This window comes from Zeugodacus cucurbitae, chromosome 5 (genome assembly GCF_028554725.1).
Source record: "Zeugodacus cucurbitae isolate PBARC_wt_2022May chromosome 5, idZeuCucr1.2, whole genome shotgun sequence".
Classification (NCBI taxonomy): Eukaryota; Metazoa; Arthropoda; class Insecta; order Diptera; family Tephritidae; genus Zeugodacus; species Zeugodacus cucurbitae.
Genome location: NC_071670.1, coordinates 46,912,550 through 46,933,936, shown reverse-complemented (window position 1 = coordinate 46,933,936; position 21,387 = coordinate 46,912,550). Strand labels below are relative to the sequence as shown.

The 21,387-nt window shown below is 35.2% G+C and overlaps 2 protein-coding genes across 8 annotated transcripts in view; one reads left to right on the top strand and one right to left on the bottom strand.

Moving 5' to 3' along the window:
- LOC105215441 (uncharacterized) overlaps nucleotides 1-1,888 on the top strand; it is a 41,268-nt gene extending 39,380 nt beyond the window's left edge. For both annotated transcript variants that reach the window (XM_029042401.2, XM_011189364.3), the window contains exons 2-3: nucleotides 634-985; nucleotides 1,096-1,888. In XM_029042401.2, the coding sequence (XP_028898234.2) occupies nucleotides 635-985; nucleotides 1,096-1,332 (588 nt within the window). In that variant the 5' untranslated portion in view covers nucleotide 634 and the 3' untranslated portion in view covers nucleotides 1,333-1,888. The remainder of the gene's footprint in view (nucleotides 1-633; nucleotides 986-1,095) is intronic.
- A 3,379-nt stretch (nucleotides 1,889-5,267) lies between these two features.
- LOC105215440 (E3 ubiquitin-protein ligase UBR1) lies at nucleotides 5,268-21,141 on the bottom strand. Of its 6 annotated transcripts, none has more exons than XM_054232681.1 (11): nucleotides 20,992-21,141; nucleotides 18,249-19,027; nucleotides 16,077-16,094; nucleotides 13,990-14,058; nucleotides 13,231-13,565; nucleotides 9,482-10,960; nucleotides 8,757-9,418; nucleotides 8,571-8,682; nucleotides 8,385-8,513; nucleotides 6,948-8,316; nucleotides 5,268-6,876 (listed from the first exon to the last, which is right to left on the bottom strand). In XM_054232681.1, the coding sequence occupies exons 2-11, from the start codon at nucleotides 18,421-18,423 to the stop codon at nucleotides 5,711-5,713; spliced, it is 5,514 nt and encodes a 1,837-aa protein (XP_054088656.1). In that variant the 5' UTR covers nucleotides 18,424-19,027; nucleotides 20,992-21,141; the 3' UTR covers nucleotides 5,268-5,710. The 6 variants fall into 6 exon arrangements, with proteins under 6 accessions (XP_054088656.1, XP_054088653.1, XP_054088654.1 ...); XM_054232678.1 differs by lacking the exon at nucleotides 20,992-21,141 and adding an exon at nucleotides 20,599-20,967; XM_054232679.1 differs by lacking the exon at nucleotides 20,992-21,141 and adding an exon at nucleotides 20,635-20,967.
- Between the last annotated feature and the right edge of the window lie 246 nt (nucleotides 21,142-21,387).

Genomic DNA, 21,387 nt, shown 5'->3' with positions numbered 1-21,387 from the left:
ACGAGGTCACAGAGATGTCGAATACTTGAAATGTGTGAGAGACTGGTTTGCGTTTTCCTCAATTGATGCGCCAGCGGCAGCAATATTCTCGACACTACGGACACTTTTTTGTCTCACTGGCACGGGAATATTTTGTACTGTGCCTGTGGATTCAAATTTTTCCACTATACGCTCAATTGTTGATCTGACCGGACAATTATGACGACCATAAAATGGACGTAGCACCACTGACTCCGAATTTCGTTGTAAATTTTAATCATTTCGACTCTGTTGGATGGTGTATCTTTCCATGAAATGATGGTAAACATTACTGAGAAAAATTTCAAAAGAACGGGAAAAAATATAGCGTCGTTTGCTGTCTCTATCGGTTTACTTTTGTAGCGTCCTATTGAAAGACCCTTTACAGCGCTAAAAATGGATTTAGAAAAGTAATGGACCTCCAACAAACATAGCTTATAAGCATTTGTAGATATGATGCGTTCATACCGATAATATTTTAAAGATAATATAACCTCTTTAATTGAATAATAATATTTAATATTCTTTGGATCTATTCCAAATTTTAATTATAATATTTTATTTTTTAATATCAATATATTAATCTCCATTGATTTTATTTTCCTCTCTTTCCAGAATGGCTTTGCACGCACACAGCATCAATACGGTGCGCTCCACCACCAGCTTGAGCAACATGATAAACGGTAACAACAATGATCTGGCCAATGGCAATAACGATCGCCGCCATATTGTTGATATACTAGTTGGTGTTGTTGCAGTGCCAGTATTGATACTTTTCGCACTGCAATTGGAGAAGAATTTACAAAATATGACCAATAGTCCGTGGTTGGTATTCGTACTGGGTGTGGGTCTACTAACGGTGATCATGATCATTATCGGTTATGTGACGCATCGCTTGAGCGTCTGCTGTTGGACGGGACCGATCGATGAGTTGGGCAATCGCACGGATGGACGCGGTATACAATATGTGAGTAGCCGGAAAATGTCTGCTTTTCTAATATTTTTTTTGTAATGAGAGCAATTTTTTACACACAATTTCTCTCTCTCTCTCTCTCTCTCTCTTTTCACTTTGTACAGATCAACACACAGAATGATATACTGCGCATTATGGATAGCCTGCCGCCCAGTTATGATACGGTGGTGAAGCATGAGATTCCACCGCCGCCCTACGATTGTGTCATTGTCAATATGGAGCAGTGTAAGGAACAACAAGCGCAACAGTCGGTGAACACCGTAGCTACCACAAGCAATTCGACCACGGAGACTGGTGCCAAACCGACAATCGCTACTAGCGCAGCTGTATTACATATTTAAAAGTGGAGTTGCCAGTTCTCCAAGTTAATTATTATATTTTTTTAAACGGCACTCCTGCAGCATTGCTAGCAATTAGCTTTATGGAGAGAGAAATCAAAGAGATCGACACCTTTGCAGCAAAAATGGTTTTAATAAGAAGACAATACAATAGTAATAAATAAATTTTAGAGTTGAGAAGATCATTCGCCAGAAGCATAACGTGTACTGCCAGCAAATTTTCAAAAACCTTAATTTTTAAAATTGTTCAGTTGATTATTTTAAAAGCCTTTTCATAGCCGTTCACGACTTTGCAGCTGTATCCACTCGAACACACACAAATTCACGCCTTGTTTGTCTGCTTGGTTACACTTTCTTAAATTGTATTAAATTTAGGTCTTTTAAATTCAACAATTTTTCCCCATCTAACAGATTTGTATCTGAATCTGCAACTGATGCGTATTTAAACTGTACTTCGGACTTTTAACTTAGCTGAGCTATATGCAATATGTAATATTGTAACTATTTTTAATCAAATACCTATTTACAGTATAATAAATATAAGCTTATCGATTTTTTTTATATAAAAAATAAACTAGTTTTCAAAGGAAACTTACAGTTTACATATTCAATAAAATTTTGTATAAAAATTAAAAAAAAAATATATATATTTTAAAAATTAAAATATTAAAAGAAAAACATTAGTCTAAGTTCATTGCGCTTCATTGTAAATATTCCTCAACAGCATCTAGTCGGAAGTACTACTTATTTATCTTTAAAACTTAGGCTAGTAAATAATGTTAAGCAACGAAAAGCAGCATTTAAAATGTAATATTGATTTATCAGCGTATACTATAGTATATACTTAAGCTATATATAATGTGAAAAACGATGAAAATATGTTGAAAAAATACATACTGTTAAGAAAAAAAAGAATAAAGCAATCAAAAATATTATAAAATCAAAAATTTAAGTTTCTTTTGATTTATCCTTATTTTCGGACTAAGTTCAGAATAGTTGTCTATTGACAGAGTGACGGTGTTTAAGAGGACGGAAGTTATGCTCGTTCAAGCAATTATTGTATTCACAACATTATGGAGATAAACTACAAAAGCAAGTGCTTAACCAAACTGTAGCTCTGATTAACTCATATCAACCCATATCTAACGACCAGTCTTGGTTTATTACTATTTAACTACAACAACTCGCAATCAAGAAGTATTTTTTAGACTATTTCGAAAATATTAGGGAATTTCGAAATTATTTGGGAGGAAAGATTTTGGAAACCTATTAACGACTCTAGCACAGAAGTACATTTGATAAACAATCTCAAAATGTTAGAAAAACGTTAACGCCCCGTTATGAACAGACAAAAAAACTTTGAGAATCTTATAAACCAATATTCTGGGGAACTAACCTTTAATTGTAGCGAGAAAGCATGCCATCACAATTATCTAATGGTGGGTCCAGGCAAAACTATATTTTTACTCGGTTTACCGGAAAATGTTTTATTGGCTTTAATGGGGGAAGGGGATGTTATTGTTATGCGGCACATACGTGGTGTGTTCAAAAAATAACGGGAATTGTAAAAATTAAAATTTGTCGGCGACGTCATTGGGCCGTACTTCTTCCGTGATGATCACGACCAGCACGGTACTGTGAATGGGAATCGCTAGCGATCAATGATAACTGAGTATTTTTGGCCCGGAGTGGATGATATGAACTTGGACAATATGTGGGTCCAACAAGACGACGCCACAAGCCTCACAGCGAATGTCACAATCGATTTATTGAAAAAGTTTGGTGAACGTGTTATCTCACGAAATGTGAGATCGGACGTACGTTTTGACGTTGTTAGACTATTTTCTGTGGAACTATGTCAAGTCTATGATCTATGTATACCAACAAGCCAGCGACGATTGAAGAACTTCGCAAATAAAATTGCAGCAGTATCGGCCGATTTATGCTTGAAAACGAAAATTGGGTTCAACGTGCCCGTGGTGGCCATGCAAAAGAAATCGAGTTCCATGCATAATGGCATCGACTGTACTGTCACATGAATAAAAAATTTCATTGACCGTTTTTGTTTTATTTTTATTCTTATTGAAAACCCTTTTGTGTACATGCCCCCGTATAAGCTTGGCGATTTTCGTTTATTAAAAGCTTACACTTCATTATTGTTCGTTAATTATTGACTATAAAATATACTGTAACCATGCCTAAGGCTCCATATTTGCCAGACATTACTCCGTGACATTTTCCTATTTCAAAAATAAAGATAACCTTAACGACGGCCCTCGTTTTACAAGCATACTGAAATAGGCTATCCCAAACATTTAGTTTAAAAAGTGTTTCGACGACATAATATCGAATGTGGACTATTTTTAAGGCGACAACATTAATATAGACAGTGAACATTTTGTGTTGGCCCAAAATTTTAAGTAACTCTTAATACTATTAGGAAGCGGATTTACTCCAAACAATGCAAATGAAAATTTTATCGAAAGTAGTAGTAGTAGAGGTAAATGTATGGTTTGTTTTGTCGAAAAAAGACCTTTTTTCATTATTTTTTTTAGAAAAAATGATTGCTATAGGTTTATTTTACTTATTATTATATGAAAGTACAACATTTGAAGGTTACTTAAAAAAAGTTGTATCGAAAAATAGCGAGGAATAACGGATTTATCGTCGATCTCTGCAGGCACCTCGAAAAAAAGTGTTTGTGCGGTGACCAGCCTACAGCATCACTAGATCATCCGAAACCAAAAAATCAAAATGCTTTCTTTAGTTTATTAGTTAATTTTTCAATTGACGTCGAGTTTTTTTATTTTTAAATTTTTCAATTTTTGGTACCATTTTCAAGCCAAAATGACGATTTTAGATATTTGTTATTGTAAAATTGTTAGTAATAAAAATTTTTGGAAAAACGTCATTCGAGAGCTATATATATGTAGAATATTTCTTCAAAATTTCAAAACGATCGATGCAGTAGTTTTTTCTGTAGGCTGGTCACCGACTTTAAAAATGACATATTTGGGAAAAACGATTCAAAGTTTTGTACACACAGCGCAGGAGGTACCGTTATTCAACCTGCTGTAACTTCGTTAGTTCTTCTTCGAATGACCTAAAACTTAAAAGAATTTCCTTGAGATGTTGATGGTTCCGAAAAAAATAAAAAAATAAAATAAAATAAAAATAAAAAAAATAAAATAAAATAAAAAAAATAAAAATAAAATAAAGTGAGGGGGTAACTTTTTTGGTACCACAAAGGACTGTCCTTAATAGTCTAAGTGTGTTTCCTTTTAAGGAACAGCCTTTGAACATATTTACAATCTTACTGGAGTTCAAAGGTGGTTTCCTGAAAGGAAACACAATTAGACTATTGAGGACAGAAAATATTCGAGAAATATTTTTTATTTGTAATATAATATTGATATCGCTGTCGAAATAAGAGGGTTTTTTAGGATACTTAGAGTAGGTTCAAAATTAATGGGACTCGATAAAAGTATGGCTGCTATGGAAATGTTCAAAAAATAATAAAAATTTGATAAGAATATACATATTAAAAAAAATTAAAATTTGCTTTAGAAAATGCAATTAACCGCCTCGTACGTGCTTCCCAGTCCTCACTAACGTTCACAACAATTAAACCAATGATTTTGCTTTGTTTTTTTGATTTATTTAAATTTTTCGTTTCTTCAATTGTTTGTCGTTATATTTAAATTATAATTATTAACATGTTTTTTTTTTTGTTTTTGTAAATAGTAGTATTGCATATAGAGCGAAAGTTCTAACGAGTGCCAGAAAAGTACTGTGTGCAGTTAGGTTTTAATTTTTCCTATTCAAGTTTTTCGTTTATTCCAAACTTCTTTTTGTTTTCCATTTTTCTTTATTTTTTGTTTTTGTTTTTGTAGATACGTTAAACAGTCACAGTTAATGTTTATAGAATATATGTATGTTTGTATGTATGTATTGTATGTATGTATACGTTGTGTTACTCGAAAAGCGTTGCGATTTTATCTTATTCACTACCAACTAAACTGCCCCCGTGGGGTATTTATATTTTTTGGCTAACAGACACTTCAGCTCCCAGCTGCATTTATTATAATTAGTTTATAATAAATTAAATAAAATAAAAAAATATTATCTTTACATAACGAAAAGGCAAACCTATACAACCGTAACGGGAATGAAATTCCAATGGTTTCTTCCCTCTATTTCTAAAATTAGTACTAGACAAAAGAAGTCACGCTAAAATATTCCCGATAAGGTTGATTCCTTTTAGCGCACACATAAATCACATATATATATGTTGTTAGTCGCCAACTTGTTTACACGTCACCTCCAGTGTCGCGCATCATTGCTCCGTCAACTTTTGTGTTGGCCGCGACCACCGCAAAGACTACATGTGATGCCACTGTGTGGCCACAACGGACGTATTATCATTGAGTCGTGCGATCTCCTCGTGCAACGTGTGACTCAGCCAATTCAATTGTATTTTGCTGTAACGCAACGGACATAACCGCAACGGATTGCCACGTCTCAGGCCCTGATCAGTCTCACCGTATTGGTCAAGGTATGGTGGATAGACAAAGCAACCCTTGTTGCGACCCAAATAAACAATTTGACAATCGCGTATACGTAGAAATACGCAAATCTCCGCAGCGCAAGAATTGGCATGATAAGTGCAAGCGCCCACATTACGGCCCTCCAGCTCCGGTTGACAGCAGAATGATTGAGCACAAAAAATTTTGCCGCATATCAAGCACATCGTCGGTGTTTTCATCTCTTCGCGCTTATTATTCGGACAAATGAAGTCCGAAACACTGTTTATAAGATCGCTAAAATCATCCGGTAGATCCACTAATTTTGGCACGGCTTGTGTACAGGGCACCACATCAAAGTTACGGCCGCAGCGTTTCTTCTGCGTTGTCACATCACAGTATACCAAATCGGGATGTGTGGCAAATGTCTCTAATATGGATGCATAGCAGCCGGCGCTGTCGAAATAGGCCGCCAGCCCCGTTTCCAAGCCTAAATATTTACACATATTCTCATATGTATCGCTATATTCGGTGCGGAATTCGTCGGGGAACTCCACTTCGGTCACAAAGTGGAAGAACAAACAACAACAACGTAGATATTCGCTCATTTGCTGTTTGATGTGCGCATACAGTGCGGCGATGGTGGCCAAATCGCACGGTGCCTTAAATTCACTATCGGCACTATACTCATTCATCGTGACTTCGATATCGGGATTCTCTGCATCTATTGACTGTGTTTCTTGTGGTAATGCCTCCTCGGGTTTTGCTGGCGCATGTTGTGATTGTGACTGTGACTGGGCGTACGCCTGTTGGCGTGCAACAAAATTATATTTACGATAAAATTCCGCTATGTTGTCGCGTATTTTTTGTGGTAACTGTTTGATTTCCTGTTCATAGTCTTCATCTTCATCGACATCCATGTTTGGTGGCTGGAAGAGCACAATTGCCTTCACCATATTGGCTAGAAAGAATAACTGTACCGCATAGAAGTCCAGCATGCTGCCGTTGACCACAACAGATTTGTCTGTGGTATAAATAATTATTGTAAAAACTAGTTGAACACATTAAAATCACAAAAAAAAACGAAATACTTACGCGAAGAGGAGAAAAGTATATTGGGCACCAAACATATCATTTGCACCATCATGCTGAAAGGTCGCCATTCCAATACACAGCTACCCTTCTGCTTGAAGACTGTGTCCAACAACTCGGCCACAGTGGGCTTCAAATTTGTTATGTCGGTGTGTGTCAAATTGGTGCCATACAGACATGACGAACGTACCAGCCCGCTTATGCAACTCTTTTGTCGTATGGACATCTCGCTCTTAAACGGCTTAGCCACTGCACGATGGTGCACTTCCAGCACACGTACTGTATAGATACATGTGTGTAACAGCCACAAGAATCCCTCCTTCTCAGACTCATCAAAATCGGTTGGTGCATGTTGACGCACCGATTTTATATAACGTTGAGCAAATGTAATCCAGCTGGCCGGTAGCTCTAACTTATCAATGGGTTGTGCGATGCGCTCGAACTGTGCGATATTGGCATACAGATTAGCGCGTGACAATATTGTGTCAGCCGGTGGCAGTACACGATCGAAATTGCCCTCAATTGGCGGTAAAACGAGTTCATCACCCAAGGTCTTCATCACCTCAATCCACATGTCTATGGGGAACAAGTCCTCACCCTTGTGTATAACCAATGGCATTGAGTACTTCGATAGTGGTGCACTCAGCGGCAACACTGAGTTACTCAGACAACGACAATATGGACACTGAAATTCAGTGTTCTGTGATGCTGGCGGAAATGGTTGCCGATTGCGATGTGGTCTTCGTTGCTCCTTCGTCTCTTCGTTAGTATAGTATTCTTGCCAGCAATTAATGTGCATCACATGGCCACAACTGCTCGTATGCACTGAGCATGCATTTTTGCCATCGGGTGGCAACACTTTCGATTTCTGCACGAATGCCGAATACACGAGCGTCGGTCCATCCTTACTGACGGTGCAATCCTCAAAACACAGTATACATTTGAAGCTCTGCTCTTCGGGCTGTTGCAAACGTCGCTCCACACCCAAACAAGCCTGCGAATTGTATGCCACAGCGCCTTCTTCGTCCGCATTCGAAACATCTTCTTGCCATTCCATTGCTGTGGTTGTATCACGACTACCGGTCGCTTGTACATTGGCGCTGGCAAACATTTCCGCATTCGATTTCATGAAATTATTTTGCGCATTCTGCATTTGTGCCATGATTTTAGCGCGCCGTTCAGCAGCCAGGCGAGCACGTTCCTCCTTCTCTTGCTTCTCCTTTTCGGCAGCGGTGAGTGGACGTGATATCTCAACGGCTTCACCTTCGGCCAACATTGCGCTCAAATCTTCCGCTATGTTGGCTTTATCTTTGGCCTGTAATTCCTTGAATTTCTGTATTGTCCAGAGTATGAAATCGCGATGTGCCTCAACCTATAAACAAGTAACTTAGTTTAGAGAGTTCGGAAACACAATTGAGTGGCATAAGCTATAGTACTTACACGAGAACTGCGCGAAAGTTCTTCTAACTTAGTTAGCATATTATATTTTTGTGACTGTTCGTAGAATGAGAGAAACGGATAATAGCCCGACTGCTCCTCTTGCAGACCATAACCGATTAGAAAGAGTACCTGCAAAACAAATATATGAAGCGATTACTAAGCAAAGCAATTGTTTGAGTAACTCACTTCCTGTAAATGATTTTCCGCAAAGCTATTCGAAGTTATATCGATAGCACGATCCAACACGGTTGTTAATATCGTCATCATCACGTCGCATTGCAACAGATTAGCAATAGAGCTGTCAGATATATAAGTATTTTTTTCAAATATAAATATTTTTTTCTTTCCACATTGCAAAACACACGAACTTACACAAATCCATCGGTCAACTTGGGCAGCTTGGGTGGTGGACAACAAACGAGTTCGTTTTTAGACTTGCGTCGCAGCCGTTGTGTCTCCTCCGATTTGGATTTTTCCTCCTTGGTGTAATGATAGAAATACATATTATAATCCTCATACAGTTCGTCTTTGAGCTGGTAAACACCCCTAGCGTCTGACTTTTGTGGTTTCTTGAATACTGCCACCGAATCGATAACATCCTCTACGGCTGTGTCATTGAGCGCATCGGGCAAAGCACGATTCAACTCAGAGTGTGAATATGGTTTGATACAGAGCAATTGTATTATTTCCTTTTTGGTGCGATCCTCCTCCGTTAAATGAGATATACCGGGTACATGACGTTCGCCAATGATCACAATTAGTAGTTCTAAGAATTCTTCAACCATTGATAGGAGGAAATCGTCCTCTACCGCTTGTGCCGTTGAGTTCTTCTCATAATCCGGTTGTATCCATTTGATTAAATTGAATTTATTTAATATATGTATCAGATATTGATTGCTCTCGATAAGCGCGGCACCAATTTGTAAGCCGACAATGTCACGATCCAACATTTCGGTACGACAGCGCACAATACGATAGAAGTACAGCTGATGGAGCAGCGAGTAGCCGTTACGACGCCACATGCCCGCGTGCACCTACAGTTATTTTATATTTCGTATAATTACCAGTTGGCATACAGTTTTCTTACTTAGACTTACCTGCGCAATCATCGTTTGTGTGCATAATATTGGTTCCATAATCTCCTCGGGCGTACGTTTGTTGCCAACAACGGCATTGTCGAAGGTCAAACCGAATGAGCCCAAGTGCAAGTATATGCCGGCAAAGAAACGTGACAATGGCAAATGTATGGAGACGGGTCGTGAAGCCACATCGTATACTATACATTCGGCTACATGACCGGCCACATGGCGCTCTTCTCTCTTCGTTACGGTATCAACAATAAAAGTGTTTGTACAGAGATAACGCATTACCATTTGATAAAGCTTAGTCAATACAGCCGCATCGGTGGCACACCATTCCAGCACTAAAGTGATGGCGGTTGCCAATTTTATGTGCAAATTGAAAGCGCATTCCCATTCGGGTTCGTAGTCCATGTGTTGGCCGGTTTGACGTGTCGTCGACTCCATACCCTGCATGACGTTCAGCAACTTGAGCAATGCTTTGCAACCCTCCAGAAAACCCTCACGCAATGCATCCGTCCACACATCGGGTTTAAAGCTGAGTATATAGCGCAGATCGTAGAGTATGTATGCGGCGCGTTTGAACGGTGCATTAATGTTCTTTGAGAATTGTAGTGTTTTATTCTTTATGAAAGTCTCAATGGCTGCATGATAGAATGTGTGCAGCAATTTGTGAAAGATACCCTCGTTAGCCATGAGGTAATGCGCTATACTCGGCACCGTAAATAACTGCACACTCAGCGAAACGATAGAGCACGAGTGCTCGTGATCGTCACGTATGAAATCCTGCACTATGGATGCATAATGTTTGGAGAATTCCTGCGCCAATGCCATTTTGTTGTCGTACTCCATCAGCATGCCGGAAATGAGCAGCCGATGCCAGCAGGCACGTGCAGTCTTCCACAACTTCACATCATACTCGAGTATGTGTCGTATGCAGTAGGGTGCCTTGCGATCCATTATGAGACGTGCAAATATCTGGCGGAAAATGCTGTGTTTGATGAGAAACTCCTGAAACCATGTGAGCAATTGCAGCGCGAATTGCTGACAAGCCACAGCGCGTATATTCAGCACAGAAACACGTAACGATTGATTGGCACGTGAATTCTGTAATGGTGGTACAGCGGTGACCGCTTGTTTTTCAATGGCCTCCTGCAGTTGCTGGCACTCACTAAAGCTATCACATTTAACAACAGCACGACCCTCACGATCGATACTCGCCACAATATCCATAGCGTCCTTCTGCCGACATTTGGCGATTTTCGTCAGGGTCTGTATGACCTGATCGAAGGTGTGTGACTCGTCATTGTAGAGTACGGTGCAAAAGCACTCCTCCTGCCCATCGTCGGAGTCGCCGTCCAAGCACTCGAGACTCGCATTCGACTCGATTTCGAGGAAATTCACGCAAAATGTAAGAATCGCATTGAAGGCCAATTCGCAACGCTCCTGTATGACGTCGGTGATGATTGTACTACTGATGGGATTCTCCTTACCGCGCTGAAAGTGTAATGGTTACATTTCAAAATGCTTGTGATTCAGTTTGTATGAGGAATATGGATGGCCGGTCGGTTTGAATGACACATGGTGATTGTGATGTGTTTGATGAATTTAGTAAATGTACATGCAATGAACACTACTGATAACTGAGAACTTATATTTGGTTAAATTTGGTTTGATCTAGTAAGCACTGCATTTGCGTTATGGCGAAATAATATATAAATGTGTGTTTGCCTTTACGGATTGCTGTCCCGAGGTTAGCTTAGTTTCAGAGACTGATTCCCGCTACAAGTGTCGTGAAAGATCCCGCTTGAACAGCGAAAGATGTCAGTCCATAACCCTTCAGTGACTGATCCCCGCTACAAGTGTCGTGAAAGATCCCGCTTGAACAGCGAAAGATGTCGGTCCATAACACTGACCGAACTGGCGAAAGAACTATTGATCCAGCGCTAGAACGCAAAAGAAGAAGAGAGCACCAATTCGTTCCCTGTCTAATGAAATAGGGATACGGGTGCCTCATCAGTTTTGCAGTTCCCAGCCATTCCGCCAAGATATTTATTTGCGGTGAAATAAAATAATATATGGTTCGGTGAGTTCAACAATTGTGATATATTTTCAACATTTGTTGTTCCGTTATTGTCAACTTTTATTTGTGGTGCCAAGTGATTTGTGGTTACAGTAATAATGAATACATAACTGTTTTTTAATAATTATTATTCACATTACATTAACTGCAGTATAGTATATAAGTTTCACATATTCACTCAACTTATATATTATAAAATGAAGTTTCGAAAAAGCTCTTTAACACTCAAAAAGCTCCATCTCCGCTAGATAAAAAACTTTCTGTGATTTAGACTGTTAACTTTTTACAAAGAGATTTGAAAACCGATTTTTGTTCTATTTTACAGTTTCAGTATCTCTCATTAGTAGAGAAAAACCTTTATTTTTCATAAATAACGGTTTTTTACTGAACGAATACACATCAACTTAAGCAAGACGGTACTGTTAATAAATTAGATGTGCCGTTGTTCTCCGTAACTGTGAGCTCTGTGACACATATTATTTCAAAAACGATGTTCAAAACACTTACAACGGTTTTGAATATACTGTTGGCTTTAACAAATTCCAACATTAAGTTGCTGCTTAAGCCTGTTATATAGACCAGCAGTCAAATTAAGCAAAGATAAGACGACTATTCGCAAACAATTTTCTCGCTAGATGGCGCTAGAGTCGCATTATGACCCAAAATCGGTCTAAATCGGTTCAGACGCGAATTATGCCTTGTTTAACAAAATTTGTTCCGAGTCAAATTATTAGAAAAATTCATACTTATGAACCAATATTGTGCACATTCGCAAAAAATTGTCTTGCTAGATGGCGCTAGAATCGAATCATGACCTAAAATCGGTCCTGACTCGAATTATGCCTTGTTTAACAGCATTTGTTCAAGTCAAATTATTAGACAAAATCATTCTTATGAACCAATATTGTTCACAGCATGACTTTGAATAATATCAAACTTTTAAATATAAGATTTCGGAATCTTACTTATTTTCGAAGTTTATAATTTGACATTTGCAAATAATTCTTACAAAATGCAAAATTTTATATAAAGTGATTATAGGTAAATTCGGGTCATATACAAACTTACAAATATGTAGTTCCATTTTAGTTGGGTACTGAATCAAATATATATGTATAATAGAATAAAAAAATAGTCGATTTTTATCAGTAAGGATGAATCAAGTTCTTTGTTGAACTTTAATGAAACATCCGGAAAATATTAAAATTAATAATAATTATCGGAATATAATTAATATTAAATATATAAATACGAGTTTTCCAATATAAATAGCTTTTTTTAGGAAAACATTATTCATCAAAAACCGGAAAGTTCAAGGTTTTATAGTTGCATCATTTGGGTTAACTATTATTAACCTTGATAACGATGTTGTGAACGTTAGTTGGAAGGAGGGCGAATATTATTTACGAGTGCAACCTTACTTTTTCGAGTTCTCCCATTTACAGTAGAGTCTATCGCAAATAATTTTCTTACACATAGGTCTTTATAGTGACCAATAAAGTCATAAAGTCATAAGTTCCACAAAAATAAAAAACAAAATACGGTGTTGTAGACTATAGTGTCTGGTGTGTTTTCTTTGAGATCATTTCAAATTTTTTTATCTTTACTTCATATTCATAAACTGAATGAGCAAAAATGCATGATGCCAATGACTGACTAAGGAATTTAAATGCAAAGTACTCACCAAATGTTCCTCGCAATAATGGTCCTTTTTCCATGCCTCCTCATCACCACAATCACAGCAGCCGCCGCCACCCGAAGTGGACATTTTGTACTTGTGATAACGATGCGCCGACTGTTTAAAACAATTTACGCACAACACACAAGTGGGATCCATGCCGCATTCGCGGCAACTATATGTGGGTTCGCCATTCTTGAATACTTTGCCACACACCGTGGCGGTATTGCCCTCCTGTTGCAGTTTGTCGAGCACTATTTTGGGATTATCGCCCAGCACGAACTCCATAAGAACATTTATGATGTGCTCCTTGGCGCCAGCCTCGTTGAACGTGATTTTTACTATATATATTTTTTTTTAATCCAAAGCAATGAACGTATAGAAGAGCGTAGGAGCATAATAAAAGAGTAAAGAAAACATAGCATTAGTAGTAGATAGTAGTTAAAAGTAAGAGTGAGTAATGAAAATGGTTATTGATTATTTGCTGGCATTTTTAACCATATAACCAACTTTCTTTATATTATGATAGCCAGGCAATGAAGCGGTTAGTAGCGTCGCTAGTAACTTCCGAACACGATGCATGTATGTATATATGTATGTATGAGTATTAAACTGAAAATTCTTTTGCTTTTAGACTTGAAAGTAATTTTGCATTACTGATTAACGAATATGTGTATTTTGTGATTATTATTATTTTTGAATTATTCGATTTGTTCAGATGAGTGAACTAAAGTTTTGGGAAAAGTGTTGGCAAAAATAACTTACAGGCGCCACGAGGCCGCGAGCCATCAAGCCTAGTTTGATAGTTTCTAAATGCAGAAAGTACATCTGCCCCTTGGGGAACCAAAAACACATTATAATTAACGTAAAATAAAAAATTATAATAAATAAATAAACGATATTGAAACAATAAAATTAGCGCATCAAGCAAATGTTATACATATAGATTTGGGTGAGATGATTTATTTTATGTTTAACACAAGTATTCTTCCATTAAAAGCAATTTATACATTAGTTTATTATTATTAAAGCTTTTCATGAGTAAATGTGCATGCAATAAGGCGAAGAAGCGCTAGAACTTGATGTGTGTTTAATGTAGAACCTCAGCAACAAAAATTTATTTTAAAAAAGTTGGGTTATATACGGAATATGACGATGTTAAAACTCCCTAACCTAACCACAATAACAGATAGATATTTAGTTTCTATATAAATATTGTATTAAACGGATAGCAATGAAATTTAAGGGGGGAGGGGGGGTAAGGTTTGACAACTTTTTTTTTTTCATTTTTTTATTTTTTTCTGAACCATCAACATCTCAAGAATATTGTGTTAAAGTTTTAAGTCATTCGGAGAAAACTAACGAAGTTACAGCAGGTTGAATAACGGTACCTCCAGCGCTGAGTGTACAAAACTTTGAAACGATTTTCCCAAATATGTAATTTTTAAAGTCGGTGACCAGCCTACAGGAAAAACTACTGCATCGATCGTTTGAAATTTTGAACAAATATTCTACATATGTATATATAGCTCTCGAATGACGTCGAGTTTTTCCAAAAATTTTAATTACTAACAATTTTACAATAACAAATAGGTCGATTTTTTCGTCTAAAATCGTCATTTTGGCTTGAAAATTGTACCAAAAATTGAAAAATTTAAAAATAAAAAAAAACTCGACGTCAATCAGATAGTGTTTAAGGGAGTCATCCCATGAGATGGCCTCAAAAAATATTTTTCATCATAAATTGCTTTCTTAACATGTCTAGAATACGGTAGTAAAGTGATTTTCAGAAATTCTAAGTCGTTTTAAAGATACAGCAATTAGAAAATGGAACTGTCCGAAGCGCTCAGTTGGCAGCTGGAAACTTTGAACGCGTTTTTCTCAAAACTGTGTATTCCAAACTTTCCTCCATCGTATTTCAAAAACGGCTTGACCGAGTGACTTGAAATCTGTAGGGTACACATGTAAACTCATGGAACGTTCTATTATTATTTATTCCAAAAACTTCAATTTTTTATAGCAAAAAACTAAAAAGAAAATGCAAAATTCGCAATTATTTTCCAAATGTCTACCAAAATTTCAATTTTTGTTATATTCACTTGACCGTAGTGCGTTTCATGGATTTAACCTTACAGATTAAAACGCCGCAAACTTTTTTCGTTTCCGATAAGCCAATCAGCCAGAATTGTGGAGGAAGTGTGAGCCCTTTTTTTAAGAACGCTGTAACACACATTTATATTTATACTGTCTAAACATATGTTAATAAATGATAATACACTTAAAGCTCTACCTATATACTGGTCGTAGGAAAAAAATATTCTAAAAAATCACAAAAAACAGGCTGGGTTTATGTATTTAGCGCTAGTTTTACTAAATTTTAGGATCGCTTTTAATATACTAGTTATAGTCTGAATAGTATAAAAGGATCTGAATCTGTGAATATACTGAACCCAGTAATTTAAAAAAATTAATTTTGATTGCCTTCAATTGGTACATGGTGAGCGGAACGGATCCCGATTTTTATCCGGTCAAGGGCTGTCAAATCGGCAGCACACATTAAAATTATTTTAATGATGTTTATGCCGCTACAAAAACAACAATAATTTATGTAAAGTAAACTATTATAATACCAAAACAAACGAATATCGGTTTCACTCTTTTTTTCACCCCACAGACGTACTTAAGAAATATGCAAATTCCATTTAAGCTTTCTCAAGCGACTATCAAACAGAAAGCAGAATCTACAACCACATAAAGTACCATATATGGTCTATGAAATGCGTGTAAATGTTTTATGACGAAAATGTTTACGATGATAAGCGAAAAGTATTTTGCAATTCGATTTTACTTACAGCTGGGTCTGGTAGCATCTGGAAGAAAAAGAAAAAAAATTAAATTGAGTTTTTTTTAACACAGTAAATAATAAATAAATATTATGACTTAATAGAAAATAATGCAAACGAGTTATGTTTCATGCATATTCCGATAAATAACAACCTACGTGTATATATTATATACACAAGTTTATGGTGACCAATCGCTTCGGCAGTTGACGGACTAAAAGTGAATAATTACATAAAATCGCTGATGACGTGATTATAAAATATACGATTAAAAAACAGTTACGAATATGAAATTAATTAGATAGTTGGTGGCATTGTCACTTTCTTGTAAGTTGAAGCATATTTTTTTTTAACTTAAAAGTATATTTTACATCTAGGCAGATATGTTTCTGGCTTTCCATGTATTTTTGTTATATTCAAAGTGTTATGTTAATTTCAGTTAATTTAATGAAATGTTCAGTTAATTTCATTTCTAATGCCTTTTTTAAATATTTTTTTTTTTTTATCAACGAACTGAGTTGCTCTAGTATTACTAGTCATTAATCTGCAATATTTAGAACTTTTTTATTAGAGATTAATTAATTTTTAATTTTTAGCTACATATTCATACTATAAACATAAATAAATATATATTATATGTAAATGTATTATATGATTTTTATCATGTCTCTGAACTCTTGAATGTCTTAAATGGAAAACAAAGCGCTACGTAGCACATTTTTACGTGTATCTTTATAATTTCGTTTTTGTCGATTTATCACAAAGCGCTTTCGTTGCGAATATACTCGTTTCTGAATACAAATATTCATAAGTACAATGCATGTGTGTGTGAGTTTTGCAATTGTTTGAAGAAGAAAAAAAATTAATATACGAAATATGAATGAAAAAAGTAAGTTAAACTAAATGTGACTTAAACGAAATAATCAAAGTGATTAACTAAAATATTTGAAATACATATAAGTATACACATGTAATACTAACTACTGTTAACTGAACTTTATTACCAAGGCAACTCAAGTAGCAGTTATTACTAAATATTATCATATACTATATTTCAATAACATATGTACTTAGTTTAATCAAATCATATAATTTTTATGGCCGTGGAACTGTCGAATCAATATAAAAGTTGTTATTCTATTTCATCTTTTAATTTTAATATGACTACAGCTACGTTCTCATGAATGAATGATGTTTCTTAACTTGAAAAAGTCGCACGGCAGTCAATCACCTATTATTAATTTCTTTAACTCACATAAGCTTGCTATTCCTTTTACTATTTCAAAAATAAACAATATCAAAATGAGAGTGCTCGGATAATTCAATTCTATTCTAAATCCATACATTTTTCTATATTTTTTTTCTATCCTCAGCTTATTTGGCAAAGCATTGCAACTTTCGTTGTACTAATATGAGCAAGCGATAATTAACAACAAAATTTGACACTGAAACAAGGTAAGCAAGTAAGAAAAAAAAATAAGTTTGCGTCTAACGGAACTTTATGCACCAGTTATGTATTGACTACGTACATATGTATATGTATATGTATTATTATATATAAAACACACAAATTGCATGTAAATTTGTTATAAATTATTTCAATATGTACGCAAACGTTGCATTCCAATATGTGGTTTGCGGGGTAAATGATTTTCCATAAAACAATGACTTGCTTTTAAACAAATTAATTCTATACATGTATTATATTGTTATTTTATGTTGTTTATCAAAAAATAGTCGATAATACTTATAAAAACAAATCTGTTAAATCAAAGTGTAGCACTCATTAGCAAGCAGCATGTGTTGCTGGTATATGAAAACCACAAAAACCACTGTAAGCATGAAAACATGAATGCATTTATGTACAGATCTACATAACTAGAATCTCATTACAAATTTAGCATGTGCATAAATGTATCTCTCTATACACACACATATATATATAATCACGTAAAATGTACGCGGGTGTTATCAGATCATGTTGCCATGGTCAATGTTACCAAAGCATTCAAATAACCACAACCGTTGTCGCTACCGCCATTGTCAAAGGGCAGACAAATGACAATTTGTTTTTTGTTTTACCTACAGTCAACAACTGTGTGGTCTGCATATAACGGTAATTACTATGAATATCTAAACAAATGCTTATGTGGTATGATGTTGTATAGCACATTTACTCACCTTGCTCTCTTTCATATCGGAAATGAAAATATTTCCTTGATTGTTTTTGAAAAAATTCCGTGAAATCACCATTTTTAATTGTACCAGCTTGATACTTGAGACGCCAATCTTTGAGTGGCGCATCGGCAGTGTGTGTTGGCGGTGCAACCACATCCTCCAAATCGAAACGATCCATAGCGACGTTAACGTTGCAATACTACTCCACCTACGTCGACAATGTCACTTGTCTTTAATATATGTATGTATCTACACTTCTAGTTTTGTGTTTATAGCGTTTTGTTTTCGTTGTTATAATTTTTTTTTTACTTCTATTATGTTTTGCTGTTGTTTTTGTTACAGTCAACTTTATTTAGCATATTATGACATACGCAACTATTGTTGTTTCACCACTAGTCACACGCTGGCAGAGGTTGCTATATTGAAATTGTCTCTTTCCTCTGAAATTTTTGTATTCTCCACAGTTTATTACGTTTTGCGCTGATTTTTATATATATATGTACGTGTTGTATTTTTTTATTTCTTTGTTTGCCTTTAATAAAAATATTCTTTTGTAACTAGATGTTTCTGTATTAACCCATATGCTTATTTTCGATCTCGGAGAATTAATTATTAAACAGGAAACAATACGACGTCGCTACTCTAAGAGAATCGAAGACTATAGTTGCACCTCCTTTGTTTCGTTCTTGAGATTCTTGCATATATTATATGTGTGTACTTATGCGCCTTTATTTCCGTTTATTTATCTTATGCAGTTAGTTGTATATTTTGATTATTAGTATCTGCAAGAGAAAAATATTAATTAATAAAAGTGCGAACATTTTTCCACAAGTTGGTATGTACATAATATGTATATATACTACATTAAATAACAAAAATGTACATAATTAGGATAATTAATATATGAAAAAATCAAATTAATTAAAAAAAACATATCCATGAGCACATTTGTATATTATGTGGATGCAAAGGTACGTCACTGGAAGCTACAATATAACTGATTTGTATTTTAACCTTATTATACAATTTCAATAGGTTCCGAGCTATTCATATATATTCTGTCGCTTATACTTCAATACACATTTCAATTTTCTATAAAATCGCAAAAAATTTGAATAAATATTTGAAACAGTTTTCAGAACAGGTCAATACACTATTTTTACAGCATGTAATTAATATAATCAAGGTTCCGCAATTCACAGTCTCGTTCCGCCATGAATTTTAGCGCATCGTTAAGCTAAAGATTGAGGTAGCGGTTATTGTGGGTGCGGTTATTTTATAAAATTAAAAAGTTCTGATAATGAATATTTAAATGTGTTTGGACGAGAATCCTCCACGAAAACTGTATAATAATCGTTTTCGTGCAGAAATAATTACACTCTCATCTTTAAAACGGATTGTAGATTGTTTTCTTATTAGATTTTTATCGTGATGCAAAAACAAAGCGATTGTGGGTGTAACTGCGCAGCTTAGGGAGACAGAGGCGTTATTGTTACACAAAATAAAGTATATAGTTCACTTTTAAAATTCATATATAGTATTAATATAAGCGGTGATTCCTATATACTATATCTGTACGGCTATGGCACAGTTCCACAAGCCAAAAAAAAAACACAAACAAGAAATAAACACTGCAAGTATTTAGTGTGCAGCACCAGCAAATGAAGGTCGTTTAATATGTGAATACGGCAAAGTGTATGCTCGAAACATATATTAAAAACAACTATTGTGATTTACTTGGAAAACTAGTTATCACAAATAAATGAAATGAATAACTTTTAAACAGTTATTCATATAATATATGTATGTATGCATTTATAAATTTTCTTCCTGAAAAGCGCGAACAAAACAGTACTTAATAAAAAAAAAGTATCCTTTAAGTATATGTATACTTCGGCTGCAAAATATGACGTTTTCAATGCTCCTACTCAATATTAAGAACCCCTGCTACAACTCCGTTATTTAAAATCCTATGCAAATTTAATACTTCAACTTCATCGTATAATTTGTGTCCACGTCATTTGTACAACTCTCTTGCAAACTTTTTTTTATCGACTTTTGCGAAAATAAATATAAGCAAAATACGTTTTATCTGATTTCCAGCAAAAATAATCACTTTATATATATATACACATGTTCAATAACTGTTCACTGCTCCTTCTTAAACTGACGTAAAATGCTTTGCATGCAAAGATATTTTTCCTCTGCATGATTTTTTTCTTATTTCGTTGTAATTATGCACATATTACAAAATAAGCTGTTGGCGTTGCATTTAGTATTGTACGATTTGCATAAATTTACTTATTATAGTTGATAATTATGCACATATGAATATTTTTACTGTATTGCGTACTTTCACGATAAGTTTGTTGCGGATTTCTTCACTCACTTTCATGTAATCACACTAAAAATTTATATTTTCTTTTGAATCTCAAATTTATTCTTCTCTTCAATCTTTCCTCTTTCTTCGTGATTTTGTTCTTTATTTATTATTTCTTTGATTCCGTACGGTTTTCCAATTGTACTCTCTCGCTCTAGCTTATAACGACGAATGCAATATCATTTTTATCATCTGTCCGCTTGTTTTTGTCTATTGTATTGTGCAAATAACCACAGCAATATTTGCGTAGACAAAAACAAGTTGCATAATATTAGTAGAAATGCAAATTTCAGTTTTTTTTTTTAACACTAATAATAATGAATTTAATTGGCAAGAAACGGTAAAATAACTACGTTAATTTTGTACCTGTCAATTTTACACGTGAATAATGACTAAACAGCTGTCAGATGCGCAAGTGTTGCTAGACCTATTTTTCCAATCTACGTTTGGTACTCAAAACAAAGCATGTGCGAAAGAGAAGACACTAGCAAACGAATGCAGGGTTGCATGTGAGAAGGGTGATACCGGATGAATGAAAAGTATATTTTGCATTTTGGAATTGTGTAAAAATTGTCTGGCAAGCCAACATTTAAGCTTTTACAGTTGAACAGCGGGACAAATACGAAATTGTGCAACTCCTATAAAATAGCTGTAATGTAAATATGTATGACGAGTTTAATTTGTTATTAATAATAAAAATCTACAGATAATGAATATAAATATATAAAAATATAAACTTTCCTTTGTATTTTCTATATGCTA

Bases quoted from the DNA above. Each gene is read 5' to 3' on its own strand.
- LOC105215440 (XM_054232681.1), bottom strand. From the start codon at position 18,423: ATGGATCGTTTCGATTTGGAGGATGTGGTTGCACCGCCAACACACACT. The intron at 13,566-13,989 runs GTAAGTTATTTT...AAATATATATAG, and splicing joins CTCGCGGCCTCGTGGCGCCT to TAAAAATCACGTTCAACGAG. The intron at 8,317-8,384 runs GTAAGTACTATA...ACTTGTTTATAG, and splicing joins AACTTTCGCGCAGTTCTCGT to GTTGAGGCACATCGCGATTT.